Here is an 18,974-nt window from a genome sequence, read left to right as displayed (position 1 = left end):
GAAAGTAAGAGGTAGCAAAGTTTTTGTTTGGAAGCATGCCCGATGAACAGAACACAGAAAAATAAGACATCCCCTGAAAATAAGACACAGTGCATCTTTGGGAGCAAAAACTAATATAAGACACTGTCTTATTTCGGGGAAACACGGTAACTGTCCAACTATTAGATTGAGAGGTATGATATAATCCTTTCTTCTAAAGGAGTTTCACATGCAGTAGAAAGGGTTGGTTTCAGTCTTAAGCGAGGGGAACTTTTGTGTGTGCTACCATGTGAGCGGCACGTTAAGGAGGCAGAAAGATTAGTTGTGGGCTAGAACTCAAATGTTCTTCGTGAGAACCATTTCCTAAAAGGAAACATGGCTAAGCTTCTGAGGAGGCCCAGAATCCTCCAGAATATGAATTAGAAGAGCCGATGGATTGAAAAGCATGAGACAGCCACATAATTACCAAGTTTCAGTAAACATTTAAGCTTTAATGGTCACAACACCATAATTCAGTTGTGAAACTGGCCTACAAATATTCCACTATATAGAAGTACACTGATCTGGTGGTCAGATAATAATTCAAGGCATGAATAGCTGAATTAACGAACAAAAAAAGATTTGAGATCTTCATGGCTACAATTACATCAGTAGTTTGTTTAAGGTTCATAGGTCAAAAGAATACATACACCATTTTCTCCTGAAATGATCATAATTTTAACAGAAATGCACAATTTTGGTATACATTTTTTAAAAAACTACCTAATACTTGAGATCAATTATACAAAGTCACTATATTCAGTGCAGATAAACAGTGTTATGATCAATATGGTTTTTTTCTGTTTAATAGCAGAAAAGATTGGTTTCTAATTGGCATCGTAGCTCAGTGGAATTATTTAAGAAAAGATTAAAGTCACATGCAGAATGTAATAAAATTTCACGTTCTCTGAAACAAAGGCGGGAGGGAGGACCAATGGTCAAGATGAATCATTAGCTGCCAAATATATAAGATCAGAATGGCCCCCGGCTTACAAGAAAGGTAAATTTACTTCATCGAAAGAGCTACAGCAGGAATGGCAAACCCCTCTATGTTAACTATACGAACAAGCTTTTAGAAAAGCACATTACGTCAGCAGGACTACTGCAGCATCAGCTACACCAGGTTTGGTACACAAGGCCTGAATATCCAATATTACTTTTTCAAAAAGAAGCATTACATTCAGAACATGGCAACTCTCGCTATAGACATGGCCAATGGCGTTTTCTCTGTCTGTACTGACGGACCACGAGAATGTGAACAGCCATCAGACCTAACAGAAAAACAGTGACAAGCGGATTCCCGTCAAGTTGCTGAATAATCAACTACGGCAAACCACTGGAAATACCAAGCAGCAGGGATTCTCACGAAGAAAATACCAAGCAGCAGGGATTCTCACGAGAAACTGAAGTCAGCTCATTTATGAAATCATGAACAAAACGCGGTTGTGCATGAGAATTTCTTCCTCACTGGTAAGCATGAACAGTTGTGCATTCTCACGCACTTCAGAACAGGTAGTGTTCCTGATTTCCTGACAACTGTTTGAAGGGAGTGCATTCTACCTGCTACAGAAGTCTGCAACCTGCGGCTCTCCAGATGTTTGTGGACTTCAATTTGGCCAATTGGCTATGCTGGCAGGGGCTGATGGGAATTGTAGTCCATAAACATCTGGAGAGCCGCAGGTTGCAGATCCCTGTACCTGCTGTAGTCCAATCTCCTGCTTTTTAATGGTTTGATTTAAATCAAGGTGTGGGATTATGACTACGTTGGTGCTAACCAGGGTTAATGCTAATCAAAGTTACAAGGAAAACAGTGGTCAAGTTAACCATGGTTAGAACCAGTGCACACATGCTGCACCAGGGTTAAACTAAACATGGAAAGGAGACATGCTAGCTGCAACCTCCTTATCTGCTGACGCTGCCTTGATACAAATAACGCACACCTCATTATCCTGCACTTTCTGATTCCTTCCTCAATGGGAATGCATAAAAACACTTTGCAACGGAAAATAAAATTGTGCAGCAAGACTGGAAGTTTCAAAATCTGCCCTGGTCAGCGACCGACTGCAGCAGCTGAGCCACTTTTACGTTGCCTTCCGATGCATGATAAAATAGAGCTAAGATGCCCTCTCCTCTGAAGTGCCTCCAGACATTCAAATAAAAGCAGCTGTGCAAAGCAAGAGAGGCAGGATGAGGTTATGAAGAACACAACAGAAGAGTCAAACCACTGGCCAGATATAAAAGCGGGGGGGAGGGGGAGAGAAAGAGAGAAATGTGCATTTGATACAGCACTTTAAAGCAACATCACATTTACTTTCAAAAGCCTAAAAGCTGCGCAATAATGGCCACGGCATTTTCGTCAAGTATGCTGGACAACTGTTTGTGCTCCTGTCTAATTTCAAACAGCCCATAAAGAACTGTGTGTGGGGCGGGGAGGGGGGGAGAAAAGAAGGATACATCTAATTATTGAACTTTGCAAACGCTGTCAAGTTTAGTGCGTGCACGCTTCTTATATAGTTTCCTTCACCATCGCTACCGCCTTATATAGTGAAATGCTTTGGGTATAAAAATATATATACATTCTTCTCGCATGGCTTTATGGCAAGGAGGGCAGGCCCAAAAAAGCTTCTCAGCCTGAAGGAAATCCAGTGCCTCACCTATTTTTCCCCAACAGCAGAGTTCCACTTGGAATATTTGACTGCTGGGGAGGGGCAGGGCAAGGCACACTCATAACATATCTGCTGTTTCCTTTAAACATGTTTGAAATGCCACTAGGGTCAAGGAAACAAAAAAAAAACCCCACCCCGCCCGCCAAACCCTCCATTAAGCGTCCTATTTAACACATACTTTTTAATGTCATGATTTTTAAAATATTTAAGGAGGGGTGTAAGAAAAGGATTTGGATCGGTAGCCACAGAGAGCCACTCCCCACCTGGCCCCAAGAACGTTACCTTATCGCTATCTATCTCAAGGGCACCTTTTGTAGCACCAATCCTGTTTGATCCTGGCGATCCTTGTCTCATAAAGGCTGAAAGGCTTCGGCTTCTCACCTCTCCCCCCTCAAAAAAGAGATCCCTCTGTCTTGAGGCATGCCGACAAAATGCAGCAAGCTTAGTCCTTGAATGAACCAGCTTGCAAAGGCAAACAGGTTACACCTAAGTGAACAGGTGCCAAAATAATAATGCTGCTTTGGTGACCTCTGATACTTTGAATACTGATCAGCGACAAGTTTTACTGGTGGGATTCTCTGGGGATGGGGGTGATGACGCTGATAGTAAGTCAATTCCCCCCACCCCCGTAGACTGCTGCAGCTCCCTGCGGAGCCTTTCCCTGGCCTCTGACCAGGACAATGGGGAAGCAGGCTAGGCCCAGCTGGCTTCTCTGGTTCAGCTTGGTTGGTTGAACCTGACTGGCCCCTCCAAAGTCCCACTTTGGAAAGGACGCAGACCTTAAAGCAAGAAAGCACCTCATCTTCCTGAAGGTAAGACATGTTATTGTTTTTACTTATTGCCGCTTATTGATCCTGAGAAAGATTTCAGCAGCAGCCACTTTGCAAGTTACTCTACCTGCCGCTTAAAAAAAAAAAACTAAGCCGCCCACTGGTCCTGAGGTTTATCTTCTTTTGTGTTTTCTAAACGTGATGCATAATTGATCTTTAAAATTATTTCTGCTTGGGAAATGACTTTATTGCCAAGGCTCCACCTGCTGCCCCTCTTTCATTGCTGTGTGCCATTAATCGCCATGTATATTTGATCAGGCTAAAGAGTGGTTTTTATTTTGGTTTTTTTTTGGGGGGGGGGGGATAAAATGGGCCCCTCCTCAAACTCGGTTATAATCACATCATTTGCCACCACAGCAGATGGGAAACACGGGAGATTTTTGTGGCTATTCACACCCTTGATAAACAGTGTTCCAACATGTGTCAATCTCCCAACTTACTACCCTGGAGAATACGACCATCCTTGCGTGTGTTCAGAGCAATCTCTGTCACAGAAGTGAACTGGAGAAAACCCTGCATGTGAGCTGACCCTTCCATAATTATACTCAGGCAGGGATTTTTCTCCACTAAATTATGGAGGGGGATAGGGGGATAGAGAAGACACCAAAAATCAAGTTCTTCTTTTTTGGCTTTAAAGGATTTAGTGTCCAGAAGATGCCCCTTCCTTGCTATTAAAAGCCACGGTGATTTTTTAATCTGACCAGAAGAAACATCTTCCTCTGCAATTGTATGGAAAGGCAACTTGAGGCAATGGGATAAGTCACCAGTAAAAGAAAAATGGTCACGATTTCATGAAAGCACAAGGAAAGAGAACAGAACAAAACACTCAGTGAATAGCTAAGCCCCCCCCCCCCCCGCTCCCCAAAGCAAAATCGCCTAAGAGAAGCTTTTGGTAGATTTCTTTAAGCCGTCTTCCTTCTTTCAAAATGGCAGACCTGCATAAAGCTCAGTTGTATTTCTAGTCATTTTAAATAGACTACTCAACGTGTATACAAAATTCCTTTTACAAAAGATGTTTTAAATGCTCGGAGAAAAGTAAGCGGATAAAATTCTACTCATGGAGGAAAAATCTCTAAATATACAGTTAATGACTCTTACAAGTATAATTTTTTTTTTGTATTTCTTCCAGTGTATAAACTACTCTTAACATCTAACATCTGAATGTCTGCCACATGGTTTACCCCGGGGTGTCAGCTTGTCGCTTTGTAACGTTTTCACAAACGAGAGACAGTGCTTAGCAACTTCCGAAGGAGCTGGTGTAAAGGTGAGCTGGACCTTTTGTTTCACTGGTCGCCGCCTCTGTCCATGTTCTCAATCACCCTAGAAAGACGGATGTTGAGGAGTCTGATCTGACTGTCCAGGTGGTCGATCTTCTCCTCCAGGGTGCTGTGACTGCTCCGTCGCCAATAGAAGCCCACCGGCCCGGTCATGAAATAGACCGCCACCACAAAGCACAGTGGGAGGACTGCGTGCTCCGGCTCGCCTTCATACTTCTGGAGAATGTACACGCAGGACAGGGCGAAGAGGGCAACCCGCACGAGCCAGAAGAATCGGCCGCACAGGACGTGCAGCAGGTAGAAGAAGAACCCGAGGAAGAGGGAAATGAACCAGTAGGCCAGCAAGATGGCGCCCACCAGCAGCAGGGCACGTGTGGGATTGTTGGCGACGGCTCCGGGGCTGAAGTAATGGGTCAAGTTAGAGGCTGAAAAATTAACAAACGCTGCGTCAGATATGATTGACACCTTGAATATTTAAAAAAGCATGTAACTGACACACTATGAAATGCAAAACATCTCCACAGTTTTTAAAACTCCCAATAATTAAATATTGTTATTTTCAACCCTCATCTTGGTGAACTCGGCGTTAAAGCTGCTCGCCACCAAACTTACCTCCCTCAATAATGGCTACTGCATGTTAGAATTCAGGGGAAGGCTTTGTTTTTAAATCAGCTCGGTTTCCCAAAATCTTGCATGAGTCCCACTGCACTGCAGAAAAAGCTATCTGAGCTTTTTTTAAACAGTAAGACCACCACTAAGCCCAGCTTCTAAATGACCATACCATCAATCCCAAGAACATCCAGCAGGTCTGTCCATATTCTCCAGAACGTATCCACTAGAACATCCACGCCATACACAAATCGCTCCGTCAGTCTGGAGAAGAACTGCAAAAGAAGAGTCACAGAGTTGAACGGTTTCATTCTCTGGGTGAGATCTGAAGAACTATAGTGTTCTTGTTAAATCTCAAATCAGAAGAGTAGAAGCCCACAGGGTTAGGGAGGAGATGAAGGATCTCCATGGCCTCTGAGCCTTAGCTTCCAATGGCTGGCTTCACAGAAAGCAGCCAGTGTTAAGGAAGGTATTACAATAAGCTACGGAGACAGCAGACATAGCAGTTGGTATTTCTTTTCTAACAGCCCTCTGTGCAATCTAGGAGCTCACAGGTCCGTTTATGATGCACGGTCTTGGTTGCTTAGAGGCTGATTTCTCTTTGGCTCTCCCTATTCAAGCCAGAGGGGCAAAATGGGGCAAGCCAAGGGTCTCTCCAGCATCTTCCGTGAGTCAGTGGTAACTATGCAAAAATGTGGCTTTCTGACGAGACAGGCAGTTGCTTCTCATTAGCAGAATGGTGAATATTTGTCATTTAAGAAATGAATGCATTGCACAGCACAGAGAGGACATAAAGGAGTAGAAAGTCACCTAAAGGGGCTCTGTTGATGCTGCAGATATAGGATCTCGTTGCTTGCTACTCCCGCCCTAGATCCAGTCACTCTGCAAAATCTCAGACAGGGCTCCGTTCTGCCGCCTGAAATTCCTGCAACTTGACATGTGGGTACTGAACCATGGATCCTTCCACAGGCAAAAGTGGCTGATTGACTACTGAGCTAAGGGCAGAGCAGGGAGCTACTTCGCAGGGTGCTGACGGGAATTACCAACATGTACAATTCCGGAAGTGTAGCCATGGGAGTCCGTGCAGCAAAATTAAACAGGAGTCCGGCAGAATCTTAAAGCTTTGCAGGCAGATGCAAATACAGAAATGAAAGTCTTGTGCAAAGTTAGATATGCCCAAGCCCCCGAAAACCAACAGATTTTGCCATGCAGGATCCACTAAGGCTCTTCTGCTCAGTAAAATCCAGCTGCAAAGTGGATTGAAAGTGCATTATTCTGCATGTGCGGAAGGAGCCTCATACGACACAACACAGTGAAGTATTTACATTTTTTTTCAAACCCACAGCCAAAAATGTAATTTATGAGGTGTCTTGTTTACTCAAGCATAAGTCATTAAAGGCTAATTAGGGGTTTCAGCATGAAACTCCCCACAATCAGCTTGCTAAGATTTGAAAGTATGGTTAATGATGTGCAAATTGCACTTCTTAGGTAGGTAAACAGCAGCAAGCCACAAGTAACATTGTGGGAAACGTTACGTTTGATGCCCTTTGGCGGCAGGAGAAAAGGCACTGGTGTTACCGCTGCTGCCCGGGTAACATTAAGCGATTTTAGTTCAGGCGACGTAGTGAGGCGCAGGAAGCCGGTGTTCTTCAAAAACAGAATATCTTTATTCGAAAGTGATTGATACAGCTCAGGAAGGGGACCGTGCGGCCGTAGCCGAGCGCAGGACCTTTTATACACAAAGATCAAAAGAGGGCAAGGGGGCAGGTCTCTTACCCTGTAACAATAAAGAAACATCAACACATAAAAGAAAGGTACAGTTACAACTTTGTGAATGGAACTCCGGGATCTCGCTGTCAGACGTCTTCCCGGGAGACTTTTACGATAGTGCAGAAACAGGGAGTGAAGAGTGTCCATTCATAAAACTGGGGGAGGCTGTTAACACACCCAGGTATCTGGTTATCAGATGGGCCGCTTCCTTGAGTTATGTCCTGAGGCTCCCGCGCCCCAGTCCCACAAAAAAGAAAGTTCAAATGGTCCAATGATGGTCCTGACACGTTGTTCAACGGCTGGGGCATCTGGGTTGCCGTCATCAAATTTGAATATATATATATATATTATATTATATTATATTCCTGGTGGTAACACTGGCTGTTTAAATGTGTCTGAATTTTATTTCACTTTCTTTGCACAGCCGTAGGTTCCAGTGCAGTTAACGTCACCCACTCAAACCTACCAGAGCTCACACAAGAAGCCTGACCTTCTCTCCCATCTTACTTTTTTTCTGAAGGTTGGACTTGATGGCCCTTGTGGTCTCTTCCAACTCTATGATATCAAATCTCTTCTCAGCCATAAACTCATGGGCTGACCTGTGACTCTTTACAGCATAGATGTCAAACTCATGGCCCTCCAGATGTTATGGACTACAGTTCCCATCATCCCCTGCCAGCATGATGGAACTGTAGTCCATAACATCTGGAGGGCCATGAGTTTGACACCTGTGCTTTACAGCCTTGCATACCTTGCTGGTAAAGCAGAGAAGATCTGCTTTGAGTCCCTTTGGAGGTTTTTAAAGAGAGGCTGGATGGCCATCTGTCAGGAGTGCTTTGATTGTGTGTTCCTGCATGGCAGGGGGTTGGACTTGATGGCCCTTGGGGTCTCTTCCAACTCTATGATTCTATGAAAATACCAAGAGAAGTGACAGATAAGGGGGAAATTGGGGTGGGGGGAGGAGAAGCCCAGGTTGGAATCATGCTATTGTTCATCATATGCTTCATTGTTCACCTGACAACACCTGCCAAGCAAACTTAATGCCAGGTGCAACGTAAGCCCTCAAGAACTAGTTGGTTGTGACAGACCTGCCAAAGGGCAGCCGGAGATGATCTGCTGCTTTCACTCGCACCTGCCATACCTTAAAAGCCCTTTGGTGGCCGAGGGAGCTCCCCCCCCAGACAAGGTCTCAGTTTGAACTGCTTCTTCCCGCAGTTGGCTCCCGATACCTGCGTTTTGAAAAGATGCCCAGAGAACTGTTTGTAATGAAGGAGAAGGAGAGGGGACACTCCCCTTCGGTTCAAAGATAAAAATAAGCATCCTCCCTCCCCCGCATTAAAGATAAGCATTATTGAATTCGAATGTATTGTTTATCTGCTCACTGTCACCAAATTTCCCCCCTTTCCTCCAATGTAGCTTTATTTTTGGAAATATGACCTTTCAGCAGAGCTGTTCAGGGACAAGAGAAGGAGGGAGTAGGTTGCCATGTCTCTAGGAAGATCATCAGCGCCACTTTTGCCATCAAATAACACTTTCCGTGCAGGGAGCACACGGGGAAGCATCGATTTAAGTACTTCATTGGCAGAAGCCGATAAACAAGTCCTGCCAAAGAGCGCTTTCTGCCAAAGGACAGGTAGCAAAGTGGTCTGTCAAAGGCAGAGATGACACCTGGGTTCAGGTAAGGCCATCCTTTGGGATTTATTCTTCCCATAAGCTGCTCTGGGGATTGGCAAACCACCTTTCCTTCTCACGTTAGTGGGGCTGCATAAGATGGCTGAAACTTGGGGTCTTCACACACACCCTCAGAGTCCACAAACTCTGCAGACCTTCTCCAGGATCAGTTATATTCAAAGTGCCAGCATGGTGTAGTGGTTAAGAGCAGGTGGATTCTAATTTGGAGAATCGGGTTTGATTCCCCACTCCTCCACTTCAGTGGCAGAGGCTTATCTGGTGAACCAGATGTGTTTCCGCACTCTACATTCCTGCTGGGTGACCTTGGGCCAGTCACAGTTCTCACAGAACTCTCTCAGCCCCACCTGCCTCACAAGGAGCAGCAGTGGCGTAGGAGGTTAAGAGCTCGTGTATCTAATCTGAAGGAACCGGGTTTGATTCCCAGCTCTGCCACCTGAGCTGTGGAGGCTTATCTGGGGAATTCAGATTAGCCTGTACACTCCCACACACGCCAGCTGGGTGACCTTGGGCTAATCACAGCTTCTCGGAGCTCTCTCAGCCCCACCTACCTCACAGGGTGTTTGTTGTGAGGGGGGAAGGGCAAGGAGATTGTAAGCCCCTTTGAGTCTCCTGCTGGAGAGAAAGGGGGGATATAAATCCAAACTCTTCTTCTTCTTCTGCTTGTGGGGAGAGGAAGGGAAAGGAGCTTGTAAGCCACCTTGAGTCTCCTTGCAGGAGAGAAAGGTGAGGTATAAATCCAAACTCTTCTTCTTGCAACTACAGAAATCCTCTAACCTCCCAGGTTCAATGTTCAGTGCTTCCACCGAGACACTTAAATTGATGACATGGAAGGACTTTCAGACCTGAGTACACTCCTCTTCCTCTTTCTTCTGTAAGGCACACCGCAATGCCTTCCGAACACAGAGATTCCCTCTTTGGGTGGAGGGTAGTTCAGCAATTCTGAGCTCTGTGTAGGTCTGGCAAAAGTGGCACCGGTTGAAATTATCCTTTCCTGCCACTTAAGTGGCCACGACAAGAACTGAGCCTGGGATTCTTACCATGCAAAGCATGTGCTCTACCACCGAACCACGGCCTCTCCCTGTGACTCATGCAAACACTGCGTAACAGCCGCTCATGGGCCATTTTTCTGCGAGAAAGGGTTCCCCACAACCGCTGATGGAGGAGCAGGTCTCCTTCTTTCCTTTCCAGTTAGTCAATTTGTATCTCTCTTTTAAAAGAAAATTAGCTCAGGTAGCAGAGGGAATTCTGACAGGGGTGTCAAGCAGAGGGGTGGAAAGTTTGCAGGAGTACAAACAACCTCATCAGATCAGGAAAAAAAGAAAACAGACAATTCCTGGCAGGTGTAGCAGGTCACGCAGAACTGCACCTATTGAGCTTCCTATATGGGTTGGGGGAGAGAGATTGCTAGTTAAGATCAAAGTCCGCTTAACCCAGCCTTCTTTCGAAAAGCCTCTGCAACCAAGGAATTGCTTTGACAGACACGTACCCAAGGAACGGGGGCTATTTTCTACCCATACCTGCTTTACTACGTTGGTCATGTTTGACATACATCGATGAGCATCTTCTTCCTTTCATTGAACATTGCAACATAATAAAGATGCGTGCATTAGTTTACTAGATTTAAAATTGATGTTTTATGTTATGTTATGTTAAAGCTACGTGATACATGGGGAAAAGCAGAAGTCCACAAGCCGCGCTGTGTTGTTTCAAAATGTTGGATCCCGCCTATTTACTGCAAGCACTGAACGCAGGTACCTAAGTTTGGTACAGGACCTCTCTTTACACAAGCTCAATGTCCCTTGCCTTGAAAACCCTACAAGGTTGCCATAAATTGGCTGCAACATGGCGGCACTTTCCACCTCCGGTAATCTGGGAACTAAAAAAAAATTCTGCATAGCACCACCTTCGGCAGAGGCTGTAGCAAATTCAAACTGCGTTAATCCTGCAGAAAATATCTGAAAAGCACTAAGGTTAAATTCATGTCATGCTGTGCAAACTCTGAATTATAACCCTAGTGCTTTCTATAATAACACCTCCACTGAAACTTTCTTCAGCATTTGCAGATGGCTCTGGCAGGTTTCCAGGTTTCCTGGAGAGGTGGCATAGAAGTGTTCTCAATTCAAACATATTCTAAGGTCGTAACACTGGCGCTGTTAAAAATCCCTACTGAGAGCCTACTCTTGTTCTTTTTTAAACTGCAAAGAGCACAGAGATATCAAATGAGCACCACTGTCAAAAAGTTTCACGCAGTTCCCCCTCCCTAGCCATAGAAGGCCCCCAATGTGTATGTTTTTCCGGTTTTCTGGCAATTTGCTTGCTCCTAATAAGGCACTATACAGATTTTGTTATATGTCTATCCATACAATCCAGTCCCAGGTCATTCATTTCAACAGTTTTAGACCAGAATGACTTTCTTTAGGATTACACTTTACAAAGTCCTTACAGTCTAATCCCATTCGTTTCGATGGGTTTAGACTGGGGCGACTCTCTTCAGGATTGTGCCGTACAAGAGAGTCCCTCCAGCCTCAACCCATTCATTTCAATGGGCTCTCTTTAGGATTGCTCTGCATAAGAAATTATCTTCAGCCTCAACCCATTCATTCTGATGGGTTTAGCCTTTTTAGGATCGTGCCTTAAAAGACAGTCCCTCCAGCCTCAACCCATTCATTTCAATGGGCACAGACTCTTCAGGATTGTTCCGTAAAAGAGAATACCTCCTGCCTAAACCCATTCATTTCAATGGGCACAGACTCTTCAGGATTGCTCCGTAAAAGAGAATACCTCCTGCCTAAACCCATTCATTTCAATGGGCACAGACTCTTCAGGATTGCTCCATAAAAGACAGTCCCTCCAGCCTCAACCCATTCATTTCAATGGGCACAGACTCTTCAGGATTGCTCCATAAAAGACAGTCCCTCCAGCCTCAACCCATTCATTTCAATGGGCACAGACTCTTCAGGATTGCTCCACTTCAAAGGCAAGTCCACTCCAAGCCTGAACAATTTCATTTCAATGGGGCTGGAGCTCTTCAGGATTGCTCCATAAAAGACAGTCCCTCCAGCCTCAACCCATTCATTTCAATGGGCACAGACTCTTCAGGATTGCTCCATAAAAGAGAATTCCTCCAGCCTCAACCCATTCATTTCAATGGGCACAGACTCTTCAGGATTGCTCCATAAAAGACAGTCCCTCCAGCCTCAACCCATTCATTTCAATGGGCACAGACTCTTCAAGGATATGCTCGTAAAAGAGAATTCCTCGCTCAGCAGGAAATCTCATTTCAATGGGCACAGAATGTTCAGGAACATATTAAAGAGAGAATTCCTCCAGCCTCAGCGAACGAACAGTAAACGATGTAAGGATTGCTCCGTAAAGAGAGAATACCTCCTGCATTATCAAATCTCAGATTATCATCTTTGGAACAGACTCTTCAGGATTGCTCCGTAAAGAATACCTCCTGCCTCAGCCCATTCATTTCTGTGGGCTGAGACTCTTCAAGATTGCTCCGTAAAGAGAATATACTCGGCCGAACCATTTGTGACTTGGATACAGTTTATACGTGAGAATACCTCCTGCCTCAACCCATTCATTTCAATGAGCTGGAGCTCTTCAGGATTGCTCCGTAAAAGAGAATGCCTCCTGCCTCAACCCATTCATTTCAATGGGCACAGACTCTTCAGGATTGCTTGCGTGAGAATGCCTCCTGCCTCAGCCCATTTCGACTTTCGTGGGCACAGACTCTTCAGGATTGCTCCGTAAAAGAGAATGCCTCCTGCCTCAACCCATTCATTTCGGTGACTCTTCAGGATTGCTCCGTGAAAGATACCTGCCTCAGCCCATTCATTTCAATGGGCACAGACTCTTCAGAGTTGCTCCGTAAAAGTACCTCCTGCCTCAACCCATTCATTTCAATGGGCACAATACAGGATTTATCCGTAAAGAATACCGCAAGCCCATTCGACTTCAGTAGGCTGGACTCTTCAGGATTGCTCCGTAAAAGAGAATACCTCCTGCCTCAACCCATTCATTTCAATGGGCACAGACTCTTCAGGATTGCTCCGTAAAAGAGAATACCTCCTGCCTCAACCCATTCATTTCAATGGGCTGGAGCTCTTCAGGATTGCTCCGTGAAAGAGAATGCCTCCTGCCTCAACCCATTCATTTCAGTAGGCTGCAGACTCTTCAGGATTGCTCCGTGAATACCTCCTGCCTCAACCCATTCATTTCAATGGGCACAGACTCTTCAGGATTGCTCCGTCAGACAGAATCCCTCAGCCTCAACCCATTCATTTCAATGGGCACAGACTCTTCAGGAGTGCTCCACAAAAGACAGTCCCTCCAGCCTCAACCCATTCATTTCAATGGGCACAGACTCTTCAGGATTGTTCCGTAAAAGAGAATACCTCCTGCCTAAACCCATTCATTTCAATGGGCTGGAGCTCTTCAGGATTGCTCCGTAAAAGAGAATACCTCCTGCCTAAACCCATTCATTTCAATGGGCACAGACTCTTCAGGATTGTTCCATAAAAGACAGTCCCTCCAGCCTCAACCCATTCATTTCAATGGGCACAGACTCTTCAGGAGTGCTCCACAAAAGACAGTCCCTCCAGCCTCAACCCATTCATTTCAATGGGCACAGACTCTTCAGGATTGCTCCATAAAAGAGAATACCTCCTGCCTAAACCCATTCATTTCAATGGGCACAGACTCTTCAGGATTGCTCCGTAAAAGAGAATACCTCCAGCCTCAACCCATTCATTTCAATGGGCACAGACTCTTCAGGATTGCTCCATAAAAGACAGTCCCTCCAGCCTCAACCCATTCATTTCAATGGGCACAGACTCTTCAGGATTGCTCCATAAAAGAGAATTCCTCCAGCCTCAACCCATTCATTTCAATGGGCACAGACTCTTCAGGATTGCTCCGTAAAAGAGAATTCCTCCAGCCTCAACCCATTCATTTCAATGGGCACAGACTCTTCAGGATTGCTCCGTAAAAGAGAATACCTCCTGCCTCAACCCATTCATTTCAATGGGCACAGACTCTTCAGGATTGCTCCGTAAAAGAGAATACCTCCTGCCTCAACCCATTCATTTTCAGGCTGGAGCCTCTTTCAGGATTGCTCCGTAGAGAATACCTCCTGCCTCAACCCATTCATTTCAATGGGCGAGACTCTTCAGGATTGCTCCGTGAAAGATACCTCCCTGCCTCAACCCATTCATTTCAATGGGCACAGACTCTTCAGGATTGCTCCGTAAAAGAGAATACCTCCTGCCTCAACCCATTCATTTCAATGGGCACAGACTCTTCAGGATTGCTCCGTAAAAGAGAATACCTCCTGCCTAAACCCATTCATTTCAATGGGCACAGACTCTTCAGGATTGCTCCGTAAAAGAGAATACCTCCTGCCTCAACCCATTCATTTCAATGGGCACAGACTCTTCAGGATTGCTCCGTAAAAGAGAATACCTCCTGCCTCAACCCATTCATTTCAATGGGCACAGACTCTTCAGGATTGCTCCGTAAAAGAGAATACCTCCTGCCTCAACCCATTCATTTCAATGGGCACAGACTCTTCAGGATTGCTCCGTAAAAGATCGTCCCTCCTGCCTCAACCCATTCATTTCAATGGTACAGACTCTTCTAGGATTGCTCCGTAGAAGATGCCTCCTGCCTCAACCCATTCATTTCAATGGGCACAGACTCTTCTAAGGATTGCTCCGTAAAGTACCTCCTGCCTCAACCCATTCATTTCAATGGGCACCGTTTCTGGGATTGCTCCGTAAAAGAGAATACCTCCTGCCTCAACCCATTCATTTCAATGGGCACAGACTCTTCAGGATTGCTCCGTAAAAGAGAATACCTCCTGCCTCAACCCATTCATTTCAATGGGCACAGACTCTTCAGGATTGCTCCGTAAAAGAGAATACCTCCTGCCTCAACCCATTCATTTCAATGGGCACAGACTCTTCAAGATTTAAGCGTAAAGAATACCTCCCTGCCTCAACCCATTCATTTCAATAGGCTGGGACTCTTCAGGATTATACATGAGAACCTCCTGCCTCAACCCATTCATTTCAATGGGCACAGACTCTTCAGGATTGCTCCTGAAGGGCTTCAATGGGCTTAGCCGCTTCGGACCGTCCTTCCCGCCTAAACCCGTTCATTCCGATGGGCGCTTCAGACCGTCCCTCCACCTCCAGCCCATTCATTTCAATGGGCCCAGTCTCCTCAGGATCGCTCCACATCCGTGCGGAGAGAGCCCCTGCCTGCCGAGGGCAGCCCCGCCGCCCCGCTCCCGAGCCTCCTTCCCCGCGGCCTCACCTTGTGCAGGGCGCGCACGTTCTCCTCGCCGACGAGGCCGCTGACGCCCTGGTAGACGCCGTTGGCCGCCCGCCGCAGGCTGTTCTGCTTGTCGGCGCCGCCGCGGCTCCGCGCCGCCCGCGCCCCGGGAGCGGCCAGCAGGACGAGGCCCAGCAGCAGCAGCAGCAGCAGCCCCAGCAGCAGGCCCAGGCCCGGCCACCGCCGCGGCCCGTCTCCAGCGCCCGCCATGGCTGGCCCGCGCCGTTGCTAAGGGCGACCGGGCTGCGGCCTGCCTGCACCTCCCGCCGGCGCTCGGCGTGGTGGTAGTAGTGGCGGCGGCCGGCGGTGCAGACGTTAGCGCCGCGCTTTTCTCCGCCTCATCGCCGCCGCCGCCGCCGCCGCCCTCGGGCGCCCTCTCATGGCCGCCCCGGCCCCTTCCCGCCTTTCGCCTGAGGGCCGCTGCAGGGCCGTGGGGGCTCTTTTCTCCTCGCTCCACCTTCACGCAGACACGTGTATGTTCAGTCGTGTGCACGCCGTGACAGCGGACGGATCCGTGCGTAGCGTGCACTGAGGAGCCCGGCTTATACCGACAGGAACCTGAACCTAGTCAGATATGTGGTGTTGTACGTTGTACTATAAAGTAAGAGTTCTTAATTGTGCCTGCAAAGAGAAATCAAATGTACGCTGTATAATTCACAGGTGTCAAATTCGCGCGGCCCTCCAGATGTTATGGACTACAGTTCCCACCATCCCCTGCCAGCATGATGCAGCAGGGGCTGATGGGAACTGTACCTAGAAGAAGAAGAAGAGGTGGAGGAGGAGTTTGGATTTATATCCCCCCTTTCTCTCCTGCAGGAGACTCAAAGGGGCTGACAATCTCCTTGCCCTTCCCCCCTCACAACAAACACCCTGTGAGGTAGGTGGGGCTGAGAGAGCTCCGAGAAGCTGTGACTAGCCCAAGGTCACCCAGCTGGCGTGTGTGGGAGTGCACAGGCTAATCTGAATTCCCCAGATCAGCCTCCACAGCTCAGGTGGCAGAGCTGGGAATCAAACCCGGTTCCTCCAGATTAGATACACGAGCTCTTAACCTCCTACGCCACTGCTGCTCCTGGAGGGCCGTGAGTTTGACACTTATATAGATTATATGTGAGCTCACTGTAACCTCGCAGTGTACATATGCGCCTGTTTCGGATGGCACCCCGTGTGTTCCTCTCAATGTTTTTAAAGAAGCAGTGGTCGCATGTGTGGCGCCCTGCCCCTCGTCTCTATGCTCAATACAGGCAAGCGTTGGGGTCTGCAACCTGCAGGTCTCCAGATGTTCATGGACTAATTGGCCATGCTGGCAGGGGCTGATGGCATTTGTAGTCCATGAACATCTGGAGAGCCGCAGGTTGCAGACCCCTTCACAGATGAAGCCCATTCTCTGGTTTGGGAACATCCTGGCAGTGGTGGCGAACCTTTGGCACTCCAGATGTTTTGGACTACAATTCCCATGCGCCCCTGCCAGCATGGACAATTGGCCATGCTGGAAGGGGCTGATGGGAATTGTAGTCCATAACATCTGGAGTGCCAAAGGTTCGCCACCACAGTCCTGGAGGCTTGAGGGTAACACTGGGGAAGGGTGGAGTTTAGGTAGTGGTGGGATTCAGCAGGTTCGCACCACTTCGGCAGAACCAGTTGTTAAAATGGTGCTTGTAAACAACCAGTTAAATTATTTGAACCCCACAACTTAGTTTGGGAATGGAGTAAGATAGAGGCTGGGGTGTGGCTTCTGGGCTGTATGGCCGTGTTCCAGTAGCATTTTCTCCTGATGTTTTGCCTGCCTCTGTGTCTGGCATCTTCAGAAGATGCAACTTCATCGATTTATACATAAACACATCCACCTCTGTATCAGAGAATTCCAAAGGTATACCGAATGCCCAAAGAGGTTGGGGACTTCTGACCTTCCGCCTCTCGTGTGTATATATAATCTCTTCTTATGTGGGATCTATGGGTCTAAATTAGTGATAGGACTTGCAAGGCAGGGTAAATTCCTATATTTCAAGTCAAAAAACCCCTCCAAAGATTCAGAACAATAGAACAAGATTTGTATAACTAAACACAGAGAACAAGGAAACTCCGCGAGAGATAATCGGGAGTGGATCTCTATTCAGAATGGGTTTTCTGCATCGGCAGAAGACCAATTGTGTACTGAGTGATCCTAAGCCCCTCCATGATCTGTGCTTAGCCTCCGCCGGACCCAGAGTAGCTTTACAGCTCTGGCCTGGTGGGCTAGTCTCTTCCACCAATGGCCAGACCCTCGCGAGGACCTTGCTGAGTTCCGCGGGAGCCTGCCAAAGATAGGTGTTCCACGGGCCTTTGGAGACAGACTAGCCAGTTGATAGGGACCCCTTCCTCCTTTGTTTTGCTGCTGTAACATCATGTGGCTCTACTGCCCTTCTTTTTTTTTTATGTATGTTTGAGAGGGAATTGATAGCAGGCGCCATCTTGAGCTAACATTAATATTAATTTTATAAGTTGCATTTTAATGGGGTAGGGTTTATTTTTATTAGAGCCATCTTAATTCTTATTTATTGTATTTTAAATTGATTGTGCTCTATCTGTACTGTACACCGCCCTGAGCCCTCCGGGGGAGGGCGGTCTATAAACCCAATAAATAATGATGATGATGATGATGATGATGATGATGATGATGATGATGATGATGATGATGATGATGATAATAATAATAATAATAATAATAATAATAATAATAATAATAATAATAATAATAATAATAATAATAATAATAATAATAATAATAATGGCTTTGAATTCAGTGAAGTCCATGGTTCTTGCTTGATACCACTTCATGAGGTGCAAAGAAAGTCCAACATTTTGGCCCCCACTGAGTGCCAGTCTTCAAATGCAGTCCTCTTGTTTAAGGGAAAAGCTGGAGAATGCCAGAGAGTCCAGAGAAATACAGCCCTTCAATAATAATAAAACACCAATTATTATATCAGTCATACTACAGTTGTATTGTCAAAGGCTTTCACTTTCAGAATCAAGAAGCAGAGATTTGATTTATACCCCACCTTTCTCTCCTGTAAGGAAACTCAAGGTGGCTTACAAGTTCCTTTCCCTTCCTCTCTCCACAACGGACACCTTGTGGGATAGGTGGGGCTGAGAGAGTTCTGAGAGAACTGTGACTAACCCAAGATCACCCAGCAGGAATGTAGGAGTGCGGAAACTCATCTGGTTTCCCAGATACGCCTCTGCCACTCAGGTGGAGGAGAGGGGAATCAAACCCGATTCTCCAGATTAGAATCCACCTGCTGTTAACCACTATGCCAGGATGGCTGTCGTGAGTTTTCCAGGTGAAACGTTCAGACCACAGTCACACAGCCAGGAAAACCCACAATAGCACATTGTAAATTTACGCTCCCATTTTTCAATTAACATTTCATATATACAAATTTAAATTGGCTGTCTGTTTCTCAGAGAGAGGGGTTTTTTTAAAACAGCAGTAAGATCTGTGTGCCCTGTGGTGTGTGTATGAGATGGAGAGACCTCAGTTCAAATCTCTGCTCAGCCATGAATTCATCTGATAACCTAGGGCAGTGGTGGCGAACCTTTGGCACCTATTGGCCATGCTGGCAGGGGCTGATGGGAATTGTAGTCCATAACATCTGGAGTGCCAAAGGTTCGCCACCACGGACCTAGGGGACCGTACCTGTTTCCCAGTCTCACTTTGTCTCGCAGGGTTGTTGTTTCTGGGCTGTTTCGCTTCAGGTGACAGGTGTTACTGAATGCTCTTTTATTGTGTTGTA

At 46.6% G+C, this 18,974-nt stretch overlaps 1 protein-coding gene across 2 annotated transcripts; it reads right to left on the bottom strand.

Moving 5' to 3' along the window:
- Window positions 1–449: 449 nt before the first annotated feature.
- Window positions 450–15,578, bottom strand: LOC125442706 (BRI3 binding protein). Of its 2 annotated transcripts, XR_007246030.1 has the most exons (4): window positions 15,187–15,578; window positions 5,573–5,675; window positions 1,716–5,216; window positions 450–1,598 (listed from the first exon to the last, which is right to left on the bottom strand). XR_007246030.1 is itself a non-coding variant. In XM_048514309.1 (3 exons), exons 1-3 carry the CDS (start codon window positions 15,412–15,414, stop codon window positions 4,798–4,800), a joined length of 750 nt encoding a protein of 249 aa, XP_048370266.1. In that variant the 5' UTR covers window positions 15,415–15,578; the 3' UTR covers window positions 450–4,797. The 2 variants fall into 2 exon arrangements, 1 of the variants encoding a protein (XP_048370266.1); XM_048514309.1 differs by having other exon boundaries at window positions 450–5,216.
- Window positions 15,579–18,974: the final 3,396 nt, after the last annotated feature.

The sequence above is a fragment of the Sphaerodactylus townsendi genome, linkage group LG13 (genome assembly GCF_021028975.2).
Source record: "Sphaerodactylus townsendi isolate TG3544 linkage group LG13, MPM_Stown_v2.3, whole genome shotgun sequence".
Taxonomy (NCBI): Eukaryota; Metazoa; Chordata; class Lepidosauria; order Squamata; family Sphaerodactylidae; genus Sphaerodactylus; species Sphaerodactylus townsendi.
The sequence above is the reverse complement of the archived record's forward strand: the minus strand, read 5'-3'. Positions and strand labels throughout refer to the sequence as shown.

Coding starts and splice junctions, on each gene's coding strand:
- LOC125442706 (XM_048514309.1), bottom strand. CDS start 15,414: ATGGCGGGCGCTGGAGACGGGCCGCGGCGGTGGCCGGGCCTGGGCCTG. Junction 5,676..15,186: donor ACGTGCGCGCCCTGCACAAG/GTGAGGCCGCGG, acceptor CTTCTTTTGCAG/TTCTTCTCCAGACTGACGGA. Junction 5,217..5,572: donor GGATGTTCTTGGGATTGATG/GTATGGTCATTT, acceptor TTAATTTTTCAG/CCTCTAACTTGACCCATTAC.